Here is a 14336-nt window from a genome sequence, read left to right on the forward strand (position 1 = left end):
CCCTCCGGGTTGAATTAATAAGATAAACCTAATCTCCAAAATGCCACATAGGCCTGAAGATATAGTACCAGGGAATAATCATCCACATGTGTTTTCTTGGGGAAAAAAAGCACAAAAAGACCTGTACCCATTCAAAGATAAACAAATTGGGGATGAGGCCACAGAAAGAGATTGCCAAAAGTAGATGAAGGGCATCCTTTTGAGTATCCTGAGTATTACCATCCCCAGGTAATTAAGAAGAATTTTAGGCAGCACTGTTTTATGCACATGAAGAAGTTAAATAGGAAATAAATCTGAAGAAAAAAGATATTATATGATAAGAAATAGACATAATAGAAATACTAAGAGAGTTAAGGAAAGGATTTAAGAAAACAAATAATGTTACTGTAGAATTTAAAGTAGAACCAGAAGGAAAAAAGAAACAGTGAAGAAAAATACACCTAAAGCATAAACTTGAGCAAATCAGAGCACATTAGAAAATAAAAGATGAAAGTGGTCAGAGACAGTATATGTATGTGAAAGACAAATGTGATCTGCTAAACAGATAAATCACATTTGTGAATAAGTATTAAAAAAATGGAATAGAAATAATAGCCAAAAATACAATTACAGAAAATTTCCTTAAAGGAAAGGAAGATTAGAATCTGAGGTTTAAGGAGATTTACCTCTTTAACATATTCCTATCAAAGAAACAACACACCAAAATGATTTAATTTCAAGGGCATAAAAGTATTCTATGAACATTCAAGAGGCAGAAATGGCTAACCTAGGGAAAAAAAAAAGTCAGGTTGAACTCAGACTTCATATTAATCTGAAATGTTAAATACTAAAAGAAAATGCAGAGCTCTGCATAGAAACTCTCCCCCTCCCCCTCTCTTACAATGAACACCTCTTAGAAAATTGTTTTTACGTGATTTGTAATTGCATGAACATTGAAACTGTGTCATATGCAGAGGCTATGATGAGGAAGACATTTTATAATTACTAAAGAGTGTTATGTTTAGTGTTAGTTATAAGGTATTGCTTCTCGTATCCAAGTTCACACTTCGTTGCCTGATCTGCAAAAATGGATCTGAGCCCTTAAATATTGGTCGTGTGCTAGCTGACATAGCGTTAGGCTTTGCCAGGAGTGGGCCCTGCACAGTCATTGTTGAAGGAAAAGGTCTTCCTCTCTGGTTTCTTGTGCTCACTTGGCAGTACCACACAACACCGTGCAGCATCGGGATTCTCCAGTGCCCAGTTCCTGCAGTGCTTGGAAGCCAGCCCCTTTACCCCCTCAGGTGGTTTTGTAGGGAAGTGCCTTGGTGAGATACCCCTGGTAAAGAGCTTTCTTAGTCATCCTAGAGGGCAGATTTGTTGGTTTGAATCCTTGGAAACTTCCCAGGTGAAATCTGAAACTGTCCCCCATACACGGAGGGCAAGGGGAGACCAAAGAAAGAGGCCACTCCAGATTGGGAGATGGCAGGTTTAACAGGCAAGAAAACTTGCATACAAGGCTTGTCTGCAGCAGCCACAGAACAAGTAGATCTCTGCACCCATCTGCCAGAATCTTAAAAGTTTATATGAGGTCTTGACTGGTTCAGTCACTGGTCAGTCCAGATGTTTCAACAACACATTGTTCTCTCAAGACTGTGTCCTTGAAAATGGCTCCAGCTGTGGGAAGGGTGGGCAGAAGGTATATGTATTCCAAGGACAGGGGAGGAGGTGAGGGGCCTCCGAGTGCCTCCAGTTGGGTCAAAGCTAGTGGGTCAACCAGCAGTCTTGTCCTCCTCCAATACAATTTCTGGCAAGTTCCTTAGTCCAGCCCTAGAGGTACTGCCTGCCCCTTTCATCTGCTATTTCTCTGCTCTTTCTAGTTCCCTTAAATTTTATTGGTCACTCTGTCATTATTCTAATTCCCAATTATAGCTGACAATTCTTTATAATTTCCCTGTTTAAATTACTGTGATTTCTCTTTGTTATCACTAGAGGTTCCTAATATCAATAGGAATGGACAGTTATCAATATCACTAGAGGTTCCCAATCAGTTTTTTAAATGATTTTTCTTTACAAAAGGTTTCTAATGGCTTTTTGTGCTGAGTTATTTGCAAATGTGGGCACTAAGAGTAGCAGGTTTTCATGTCTTGCATTCTCATGGGACGCTTGTTACTCATATCAGGCTCTTCCCAAGCATTTCCACTTTAACTGGATTAAAGAAGGGACTGCCAGCAAGGCCCCATTGACTAGGAAGTTTCTGACTGAGAAGTTTGGGCAGAAAGGCACTTGGAACTATCTTGGGCTTCCTCTTTCTAGTTCAGGTAAAGGCTTAACATCCTCTGTTCTACATACCTTGGCTTCACCTGACAGATTTCCAGTGAAAGTGTTTGTCTCTGTTGAATTTTTGTTGTGGGGGGACAAATTTTTGACCTAGAGATTTATATTTAGCTAAGTTACTCCTCACATATATAGGTAAGAAAATATTATAGTATAACATGCAATCATATATGCAAACTTATGGAAAAAAGAAAGAAAACTTTGCCATCTAAGCCAGTACAAAAAAAAAGAATGGAGAAAATAAGGAATACAAGGATTGGTAGTGAGAATTAGCATCATTTATATACAGAGTTAAGTTTAAATGATTGTAGTATATAGATTCATTTGTTCCAGACAAGTTTACTGAATGCCTGTGATGTCAATGCTTCCAAATCAATCATGAATTTAGTGAAGTTCCAGTAAAATACCAATAGAATTCCTTCAAGTTTAGTCTTAATAGATTCATGAGAGCAAATGTGAAAAAAAAAAGTTTACAATTTCTGAAAAACAATATTCATAAATGAGCGATTGTTCTACAAGTTACCAGAACTTATTACGATAATACAGTAATTAAGACAGCATGGTACCAGCACGAGAATAGACACATACATCAGTGGACCTGAGTGGAGAGCCTGGAAACAGTCCAGTTAAGTAGAAGAATAGTATGAAAAGTATTGACTCTAACTAATGTTATGGGAAGAACTGTGATCCATCAAAGGGAGTTAGGGAGGATATAACATGAAATAATGACTTCATAACATTTACAAAACTAAATTCCAGTTGATGAAAGGAATGATGCCTAAAAATCCTAGAAGAAAGCATTCTAGAAGAAAATATAAAACATCTTTTTTACAGAATTCTGGTGAAAAAAACATTTATAAGCAAGACCCAAAGTCAGAAGTAATAAAATAAAAGATAATAGCACACACACAGTTACAATCACTGTATGACAACATATTTATAGCAAAGTTAAAATAAAAAATGAGAGAACATTTACCACATAGATGAGAGAAATATATACATATATAGAATAGAAATAGCCCATAAATCAATACAAAAAGACAATATAATAAAAACATGTGCAACATGTATTAAAAAGTAAATCACACACAAAGAAAAACAAATGACTAATAAATGTATTGAAAAGATTTTCAAAGTCACTGGGGAAATGCAAATTAAAGCAAGATGTCGTTTTTCACCAATCAATTGGCTAAAAACTGTAAAAGATTGATAGTAGCCAGCGTTAGCAAGAGGGAAATGCAATCTTGGAGGTGAAGTTGGCATGGCTATCAAAATATAAATTTTATAAATCCTTCAACACGTAATTCCACTAGAAATCTAATTCAAAAATGTGCACAAGTGTACAAGATATTTACACTGTGATGTTCGTTGCTGCATTAAACTTATTAGCCCAACTGCAAGACTACATTTAATTGCACAACAATGGAGAAACAGTTAAGTAAGTTATGATGGTGTGCTGGCCCTTGGTTGACTTTGTCTTTAGATCCAGTCCTCCCCTTCTCCTTCCCTGCTGTGTTCTCCAGGGGCTGCCCCCTGCAGACTTCCTTTCCTAGGATCCTCCCTCACCTGGCTTTGGACTCCTTTAGGCCAAGGGGAAGTACTGCTGGGAGATTGGTTGGCAGGAAGTACTTTTTTCATGCCCTCTCTGCTCTTCCTTGACAAGCCCATCATGGTTCTAACTTTCCCTGGGTGACCACAGCCCCCAAGCTCTACTCACATAACCTCTTTTTCCATCTATAGTTTAAGGATGCTAGTGGCTTCCTATTGATATTAACCTTTAGATTGCCTCTTTATTCCCACTTGGCTTTTTACTTCTTTCATCATCTCTGTAATTAATTCTTTGCATTAAAGTTCTCTACTTTAAATACTTTAAATAATTTTGTTTGCCTGCTTGGAATACGCACACAGCAGTGCAGCCAGTAAAAAAAGAAAAATGTTGTATCACCATATATGGAGTGGAAGAATTTTCCTGATAAGTTGTTGACTTCAAGAAGGAAAGTTGCTATATCTTTATTTAATATGGTCAGTTTAAAAAAAATCAATGTGTGTGTGTTTGTGTTAAATGATGATAATAATAATGGTGATAACAATGAACATTTATAGGGAAAAACAGTTATGACAAAATACCCTCCAAGATAAGTTGTTAGTGAGAAGTTGAAGGGAGGCGTGTATGTATTTTTTGAGGGGAAGGTGTGCTCCTACTTTTTACTTTATATACCTCTATGTTTGGATTTTTTTTCTCCCATGATGCATAATATTCGTACTTGCAAAGAATTTTTAAAGCAGGTAATAAAATTTTGTGTCTAACACAATCACTTTCATTAAATATGTATGTCCATATGTATTCATTTGTAATGGGAATTCCCTGAAAGTACAGTCAGTTCTGCAATATTTTGAAAGTACAAATTTGTTTCAACAGGATTAATATATTACAGAATAATTTGAGTGTGCCATCTAAGTTTGTATGTGATTTTGTCAGGGATAAATTCCAGGTGAATGCTAAAGGTAGCACCCAACTAAACAGAAAGGCTTAGGAAGACACAAAATGCACGCATCTGCACGCACCTTAAACATCTGCCAGTGTCCCCAGTCTACCTATGTGTTATGAACTATGGTATCCTGACCTCTGGTTTTACAACTTTCTGTATGATTTCAGATAAGCCTCCTCCCATACTCCACAGTAACTCACAATCTGCAACTCTTCCAAGGCCCGCTTCCACGAACAAAGGTCAGGTCAGGTCTTTTTCAAGATGAAATACCATATTTATTGTAGTATTTATGCATTTCTTCACCATATAACATGTGTCAACTACAAATTGGCACTTGCCATTGGCACTTGCCATCTACCTCTACAAGGATTAAATCATGTGTTGCTGCAGCTGCTGACTTTCAACACCCCCTGAAAGGAGCTCAGGGTGGAGAGCAGAAATGAGGCACTCTGTGCTCTGGGAAAAACTGGCAAAACAGGTCTTCAGATAGTTAGATATTTTCAGGAGCCGATTTTATGAGCCCAATTCTTGTATCTCCTCATATCTAGAAAAGCACTAAAATCCTTTATGGCGACATCTGTTCCTCGTGACTAGCAGTAACCATCGCGAGACTAGCAGAAACCTTCTACAAAAAATATGTGCTTGATTGCATGTACACCCCTTCGCCAAAATCACATATGTACTGACCTTCCCCCCTACCTCTTTGGAGCAGTTTTTCAGAGCTATCTGAAATGCTGCCTCCCGGGCTATAGTCCTCATTTTGCCCCAGATAAAACTTAACTTGCAACTCTCACATTGTGCTTTTTTTTTTTTAAGTCGACACATGCATGTGTAAAAGTGTGCCACCATTTTTATTAGGTTCCGATTTTTTTCTCCTTGTGGACCATTAAGACGTTTTTGAGTATTGCACTCTAATCCCATTTTTCTCATTAGCCCCATGGTTTTTACTGCACAAACGTGCATAGTGCAGTGATTTTTAGCAACAAGTATGTCATATGACAGTGGAACTGATTATACATATATCAAAATGTTAGTAGTGTCTCTGGGTAGTAACTTATTTGTTGCTTATCTATAGTATCTACTTATTTCTCCTAAAACAATCATGTATTAATAATCTAATTAAATCTACATAAACATTTTTAAAAGATGAGGTGGTAGCCAAAGCATGACCACAGCTTTTCTAGGTGGAGGGCTAATCAGGAAAGCTCCACTTACTGACTAGTGATGCAATCAATTAAGGGCCTTCTAGTCTACCTAAGAGGCACTGTCAACTGTATGCTCCTCCTGGAAAACAGAGATAAGGTCTCTCAGCAACATCTTAACAGCTTCTTCAGAGTCCCCATTAGTGCTAAGAAGAATACAGGTGTGAATAGTTGAGATCCATTAAACAGTGCAAATCATGCAAGAAGCTACATGCCCCTAAATTGGTTTTCAAACATTCAGACATTAACATGATACACATCCAGAAATATATAGGCAATCACCAGTAAGATATATTCAGTGCTTATTGACTTTTGAGCTTAGTCTTATTAAGTGAGATTAGAACACCTTGTCTTTTCAGGAAATGTGACTCTTTGGGGAGACTACAAACCTGGACACGATGTGAATTTCAAAAGGGAGAGGAAAAAAATGTATTTTCCTCATGTGATTCAAGTTTTGAATTTCCACCCACTTTTTCAGAGCGAACTTTCACCTGCTGTCACTTTTTTTCCTTCTCCTTTCCAAGGAGGTATCATGTGGTTTTGTTTGTTTGTCTTTTTTCTTTTTTAATGATAAATTATTCCACCTGCTGCCAGACTCCACTGTTTATCCTTGATTTGGGCAGGAACCCTTCCTCCCCTTCCCCTCCCCAACGTGCGCTGTTTCTGGGACAGTGTCCCCTGAACTCTGAACTCGTTCCTGATTGATCCTTGTATTTTCCTGTCTCTCCACACAGAACCTGCTGTTGGCTGTGCTCTGTGGGGCTTTGTTTTTAGCTGTTCTCTGACAAAGGGCTTGATCTGTGCAGCACATCTCGTCCTCTTTGTTCAGCCTCTGGCTTCAACCACTGAATCACAAATACTCTCCAGCTGGGAGTCAGACAAGGGCAGAGATGAAGAACCCAGAAGCCCAACAGGATGTTTCGGTTTCCCAGGGAATTCGCATGATGTTTTACATGATGAAGCCCAATGAAACGTCATTTGAAACCCTGGAAGAGGTGCCTGATTATGTACAAAAGGTGAGACCCTTAGGTTGCTTCTGTGTCCTGGCTGTCGTAAACAGAGCTGCAGTGAACATTGTGGTACATGACTCTTTTTGAATTATGGTTTTCTCAGGGAGGTGGATGGACCTGGAGTCTGTCATACAGAGTGAAGTAAGTCAGAAAGAGAAAAACAAATATTGTATGCTAACACATATATATGGAATCTAAAAAAAAAAAAAGGTTCTGAAGAACCTAGGGGCAGGACAAGAATAAAGACGCAGATGTAGAGAATGGACTTGAGGACACGGGGAGGGGGAAGGGTAAGCTGGGACGAAGTGAGAGAGTGGCATGGACATATATACACTACTAAATGTAAAACAGATAGCTAGTGGGAAGCAGCCGCATAGCACAGGGAGATCAGCTCGGTGCTTTGTGACCGCCTAGAGGGGTGGGGTAGGGAGGGTGAGATAGGGAGGGTGGGAGGGAGATGCAAGAGGGAGGAGATATGGGGATATATGTATATGTACAGCTGATTCACTTTGTTATACAGCAGAAACTAACACACCATTGTAAAGCAATTACACTCCAATAAAGATGTTAAAAAAAAAACCAAAAACGGGCGAGACTCTCCGGGAAGAGGCTACTCTTGCTTTTCTCTTAATAAGAAGTAAGTTAAACACATTTTGGGGTTTCGTTCATGTTCATTCTTCAAATAATTCTAATAAAAAATAATAGTTTCAAAAAAGCATGGGGCAAAAGTAGAATTTCCACTTGAATTGAATCTCCATGCAGTATCCATGACCATCTTCTCCTATTAAACTTGTCTTCTCTGATATGTTACTCCAGATTATGATAAAACTTTAAAAAGTTTTCCTGGACACAGTGGCCTTACAAATTTAGCTGTTTAGAAAACTTCAGTACTCATGATCAGCTTCCAAATGAGTGAAACCTATAACTTTTTCAGGATTTGATATCACTCCTTCTTTCTGATTTTTTAAAGAAAAAAATGTGGTACTCTCGTCTTCGTAAATCATTTTTTTTAATATTATGACACCAAACCTAGTCCAATATTTGTCATCAATTGTGGATGACAAGATTTTTTTTCTGTGATATAAGAAAAAAATGCTGTATGAATAAAACTTGATGCCTAAAACAAGCATTTAAAATGACCTCATTCTCTGAAATACTCAGAAGCAAATTTTTTGTTCCTACAGTTTCAATTTTGTGATTCCTGTAATTCTAATATGAAAAACTAGAATCATGTGCATCCTTAAGGAAAGCCTTTTAAAGTGGGCCTTAGGCTTGTAGATAATAGACTTCTGATTATTGCACTTATTTTCAAATGTATTTTTTAGATCTAACTTGAAACACGTCCTGCCTAATCTTTTTATTTTCTTGGCAGAATTATCGTGGTTACATCTGTAGTTATATTTCATGTCCAAACTGGATGATAGAATTTAAGCACCTGTTTAGTGCGTGTCTGAAATAATCAGATTTCTTTGCCTGTTGGGAGGAAATGATCCTCTAGGATAGGTATATACCTTTTCTGCTATGAACTATCTATCACTCTGGGCCTACCATTTTGGGAATGACTAATCAGGAAACTTGGAAGAATTTCATACCGAGCACAATAGCATCTCTTTTCTGCAATTTCCTTTCCAGGCAACTCCATTTTTCATTTCCTTGATACTACTTGAACTGGTTGTCAGCTGGATTCACAAAGGGAAGCCATCGGGTCCTTTGGATGATGCCCTAACATCGATGTCAGCCGGTGTTCTGTCTCGGCTTCCGGGGTGAGTTAGCTGGTTAGCAGCACTGAGTGAATAAACTGAAATTCTCCAAGTAAGATTGAAAAGAAACCCATTGTATGCGGAATTGGTCTATTTTCACATACATCCCCAAAGAACTCAGTTACTGTCGTTATTTAACTTTTTGATGTTTTGGTCATCATGGATTTTTTACATTTGTTATTAAAAATATTGCTCTAAGTATTATTTATCTTAATTACTGAATTTATTGGTGCCTTCTTAAATTTTGTGCCCAAGACAAGTGCTTCACTTGTCTTACGCTAGTCCCAGGCCTGAGTGATGTTCTAGTTATCTATTGGAAAATTAATTTGGCCTCAGGTAAATTCACATCCTGTAGCAATCTGGGGTGCAGACACTCCCTACTCAAAGTCATACAAAGCTCTGGATTACTACAGCGTTCTCTTAAGTGGTATCATTGTCTCTAGTCCTACTTCATTTACAGCCAAACATTTCCATAATGTGAATCTGGTGGAAACTCTTCATAGGTTCCTTATAGCCTGAGGATAATTTCTTTCCTAATCTATGGAGGCCTTTGTTTATCCAGCTTTGCTTCTGGTCCCTTCTTTCTTCTTCCCCCTTTGCAGTAGTTGTTCCCTCCATACTCTGCTACTTGCCATTACCTGGATGTCTCACGTGGTCATCCGAGTGGCCAGCTCCCATTCGTTTCTTAAGTCGAAGCATAGACTTCTCTTGAAGAGTCATACTCTTCAGCAAATCTTGCCTGTTTTCCAACCCTATTTTAGGCACCACTTCACTATGGGCTCTGTTCACTGTGCAGTATTGTGCTTACCCCATAATAGAATTGTCACAATGATATTAAGCTCACCTGTTTGCCTCCCAGCCCTTCCTGCAGGCTTGCATGCAACTTGAGAAACAGAGGTGTTCTTTTAATTTTAACTCCTATGCCTGGAATGATGTCTGATACATGGTCGATTTTTTTTAAAAAAAACACCTAACATTCTTATAGTGTTATGTTGATGGTGACGTCTGAGGATGAAGGGACCAAAAAACAGTAAACAATAAATGACCTACTACTGTTTAGAAAATAAATTGTAATGTGTTTAGAGGAGATACCAATGAATGGAAGGCTCTTCAGTATATGAGAGTTTTCCAAAGAGCAGAGGGTGAGGGAAGATTCCCTTAGAAGTCTGTGCTTTGCGTTGCTGAAGAATGTTCTCATTCCTGCTTCCCACCCATTGCTTCTTTTACTGTTTTAAGAGCTTTACTTCTAACCAGTGCTCATTGCTTTGGAATGTTTGTATGAACCGCCCAGTGGGAAACCAAGGTGGATTTTTAAAAAATAAAATGAAAACTTAATGATATCTGAGAAGAGGTAAAATAATTTCATATAATTGCATCAAATTGTTTAGATAGAAAGTAAACCTAAAGGTAAAATATTTTTCATAAATGTTACTATGAAAAAGATAGGATAATAGTTATAAAATAATAATAGTAATAATCATCATAAAAGAGTCTCTAAAAAACTACTCATATGGTTGCACATTCCTGTCAGAATCAGAGAATAATATCTCAAATTATTCTCAGTTAATTTCCAGAATACTCTAATTAAGAGTTTACAACTACCCATAATTTCCTCTATTTCATGTCTCCCTTGAACAGAACTGAACAAGAAATACGTTCAGCATACTCAAGGGACATGTATATTTGGTTATTGAAAACTACCCAGTTGGTTACAATAATTCACTCTGAGAAAGTTAAGTGTATAGGTTTATGGAAATTGGACGGTTGATGAACTGTCAAAATAACTTGATAACTGAGAAGTGCCCTGCAGGTACAATTATGGATCACATATTTTGTTGAGCTGGAATGAATTTATTAAGAACTCAGGGAGACATCAAGTTGAATGAATGCTTCAGCATTTCTTTTACTTTTTTAAGTTTGACTTTGGTCACAAGTGAGATTAGATTCTTCTCTTATAATATTGTAACAACTAGAAATACAAACTGTATCCTCAGTACTCTATTTCTGTTCAACATTGTGATTAAAAGAAAAAAAAAGGTACAGAGTTCTAACAGGAGACCCAATGAGTAAACATATTTCTGCTAAAAAAGAAACCCCCAAATATAAGGGAAATGGCGGGGGGGGGGGGGGGAGAGGGAGGGAGAGAGAGAGAGAGAGAGAGAGAGAGAGAGAGAGAGAGAGAGAGAAACAAACCAGTCCTTCAGGGATAAGCCTGCAGTTCCTTTTCTTCACATCCCACTACTCATAACACTCCTTAAGCTAACACAAGCTGTGAACTCTGGTGCCCTTTGAAAGAAAGGGAAAAGGTTGTGAACTTGACTTTGGAGCATATTTTTCTATAGTTGTATTTTGAATGAGAACAGCATCTTGCTTCTTTTTTGTTCACAATCCTAAATTATGAAATGTGGATAACTTTGTAAGTTTTATAAAGAATTTTATCTTTCACTGTCTTATCTGAAAGATCTCGGCAAAGCAAATGATTTGAAAATAAAATTTTAAAATATTTTCATTTACTTTGTTGCTATTAAAAAAATTCATAGATATAAGCAGAGAAGGAAAGCTGATCCTCAGGATGCACTCCCCTCAATCCCCTTTCAGCACAAGACGAGAAGGGGGACTTGACAGAAACTCTTAGAACAATATTTCAGTTGAAGCCACAGCATCAAGGGGAATCCTCCTGCAAATCGTTAACAGCTGAAGGTTAGATTAACACGGCATTGATCATACCCTCTCTGAGGGACTAATTTCACTTTCTATACCAACAACAGGGGCTTGCCACGTCCTTAAAATACATGATTGTAAGAAAAATGGTAATATACCATTTGTTAATCCCTTTGTGAGGAATTATACTTTGGATAATAATTTGAAATAGGCATGTGGCCTCTGAAAAAAGGAGTTGGGGAAATCAAAGTGCAGCCATGAACATGTTTTTCCACTTTGCCATTCATGTAATGGAAATGCTGTGTGGAGACTTTGAGGAAAAACAATGTTTATTTGAGGATCTCAATTTCGTTATTACATAAAAGTCAAAGTACCTTGAAGATTGGTAGCATACTTACCATATTGATGGAAAAGATATATGTGTATCTTTTCAAATCTTTATGTAAGGGAAAATATTCATCGTAGACAAGATTGTACCTTGTTTACAAGCCTGTCGGACAGACCATGATATGTAATAAAAGTCCATCTGTCCTAAGAACCAGATTCTGGGCAGGCCTGCATCTGTTTTGCTCTTCTGGAATCCAGTAGGCAGACTTCCTAGTCAGAATCTAGTCCTGAAATTATAGACAGATATGTGTATTTATCGTAGTTAAATGCAGTGTATCATATGCGGATAATCTGCCTTTCTATCAATTACTTGCATTTGTGACTATAAAAAATTAGACTTAACAAAATATTGACTAAATCAATTTTTAAAAATCTATCTGAAACTTGTGAAATATCCTGCTACTGACTGAAATGCTAATGAGTGAAAAACAATTACGTCTTTTTTTTTTCTTGCTTGTTGAAGCAGAACTCAATTTCCAATCCTTCATTAGAAAATCGGGACTTCAATTTGTTACTTCCTTCCAGTGTTTCTGCTTCCATAAATTGCATCCTCCCCAGAGAAATTTTATTCCCGATACAAATATCTACAGTATGTTTGTTTTTAATGGGTTCATTTATTCTGTTGAAACAGCAGATTATAAATCAAATTGCAATAGGTTGGAGGGATAATTTAAGTAGGTAAATTTTCAGATGAGTTGGGGACACTCTACTTTTAATACACATGGGTCACTGCCAATTTTTACTATGGAGCTAGGTCTGCAATGTTGGACCAAACGTATCTACAGTTTTACTGGCCATGGCTGCCATGGAATTTTCCACTCCTGACAAGAAAGTTTCAATTCATCAAAAAAAAAAAAAAAAAAAAAAATTTAAAGAGGAGGAAATTAAACTTCTTTGAGATACTTTTGACTCCTTGGAGTGGGACTAGAGAATAAAGGAAAATTGTGGACTGCATTTTTACACTAGACTTTAGTAGCAGAGGCAATACTGTTTTTGGCAACGTGGACTTCTGACAAACAAGTACCTGTCATTTGGGATGATGACTTTAGTCAACAGTTATTCATTGTCTTAAGTAAGAGATAAATTCATTTATGTAATGTTAATAATGGTATTTTATTATGAATATTAATATATTTTTATTAACTTAGAAAATTATGAAATGAACACCCCATGCGAACAAAATATATCCAAAAAATCTGCTGGTTTGTTAATTATTTTTGCTAGAGAAGAATGCCCCCTTAACTTTTACATGTCCCCTTAACTTTTACCTTAGAAACCTTATAAATAGACTTTGTCTTTGTTTTTAATGGTGTGACTTCAGAGCTAGCTCTTAGACTATCCTTCCCAAATGAATGCAATCTTCCTTGCACTTACTAGTCTGGCTTTGCGTGCTTATTCAGTAGAGTAATTGAATTACTTGAAGTAATTTACTTCTTGCAAAGTAAAAAATGTAGCACATTTACTTCTTCCAAATCCACCACATTGTGTTTACAAAAGTCTATGGTTTTGTGGTTGTTTTAAAAAGAAATTAAATTAAATGATTGTTTCATAAATGTCATTTGACAGTAGGAAATAGCAGTACAAATGTCTGCCTGCAGAAGGTAGAGCTTGTGTTATGTATTTTGTTATTACTGAGCAAAAATCAATATTCCACTAGATGGAGCAAAAGTGGCAGTAGCTTTACAGATAGAGAGTGCAAGTTCCTGGGCCAGGTATAAGAGATTTTGAAATAAACAACACAATTTCTCAGAAAAATCAATATATATATAGTTATATATATAACATATAGTTATATATATACTAATTTATTTATAACTTCGTGAAACTTGTAAGGGCATTTCAAATGATCTCATTTAAATATTGGTTTATTTTCTAATTTATGACAAGATTGTTAGAAATAAAAAGTCTGATTTATTTTTTTCAGTTTTGCATAATCTGGCCAAATTTCTCTAATGACAGTTATAAAATAGTACAAGTTGGCAGATGTCTGTGAACACTGAGTACGTAATTCAACTTACTCTGAAAGTTGCTTTGAAATTTTAACAGTTTGCAATGAGAGCCTTACATCAAATTTCATTTGCTTGATTAATGATTAGAGCGTGAGAGTATTTGAGAGCTGGATAATTTTAGGGCCCGTTCAGCCTAATGCTCTCATGTCAAATTAGCTGGGAGATAGTGAGATGGTGAACGACCTGTCCAGTGTTACCTTTCTCTACTTTTGATGATGGAAACATTCAAACTCAGAGAACTTTGATAACAAATTAGCTTTGTAATTCTCAATCCTCAAATAATATTTATTATCATTTATTGATTATTGAACAATTTCAACATTATAAAGTAACTTTATATTTTTAAAAATCCAGCATCAGTACTGGAATACTATTTTGGTATCTTACCAGATTTCACAGTCACTAAACATTGACAGGACAGATTTTAGTTTTATTGAAGTGTAGTTGATTTATGGTGTTGTGTTAATTACTGCTGTACAGCAAAGTGATTGAGTTATACATATAT

The 14336-nt window shown here is 36.6% G+C and overlaps 1 protein-coding gene across 2 annotated transcripts in view; it reads left to right on the top strand.

Moving 5' to 3' along the window:
• Positions 1 to 14336, top strand: part of AGMO (alkylglycerol monooxygenase) — a 380917-nt gene that overhangs the window by 43474 nt on the left and 323107 nt on the right. For both annotated transcript variants that reach the window (XM_082472754.1, XM_082472755.1), the window contains 2 exons: positions 6739 to 7020; positions 8647 to 8777. In XM_082472754.1, the coding sequence (XP_082328880.1) occupies positions 6895 to 7020; positions 8647 to 8777 (257 nt within the window). In that variant the 5' untranslated portion in view covers positions 6739 to 6894. The remainder of the gene's footprint in view (positions 1 to 6738; positions 7021 to 8646; positions 8778 to 14336) is intronic.

This window comes from Balaenoptera physalus (assembly GCF_965194825.1).
Source record: "Balaenoptera physalus genome assembly, chromosome: 8".
In the NCBI taxonomy this organism is placed as follows: domain Eukaryota; kingdom Metazoa; phylum Chordata; class Mammalia; order Artiodactyla; family Balaenopteridae; genus Balaenoptera; species Balaenoptera physalus.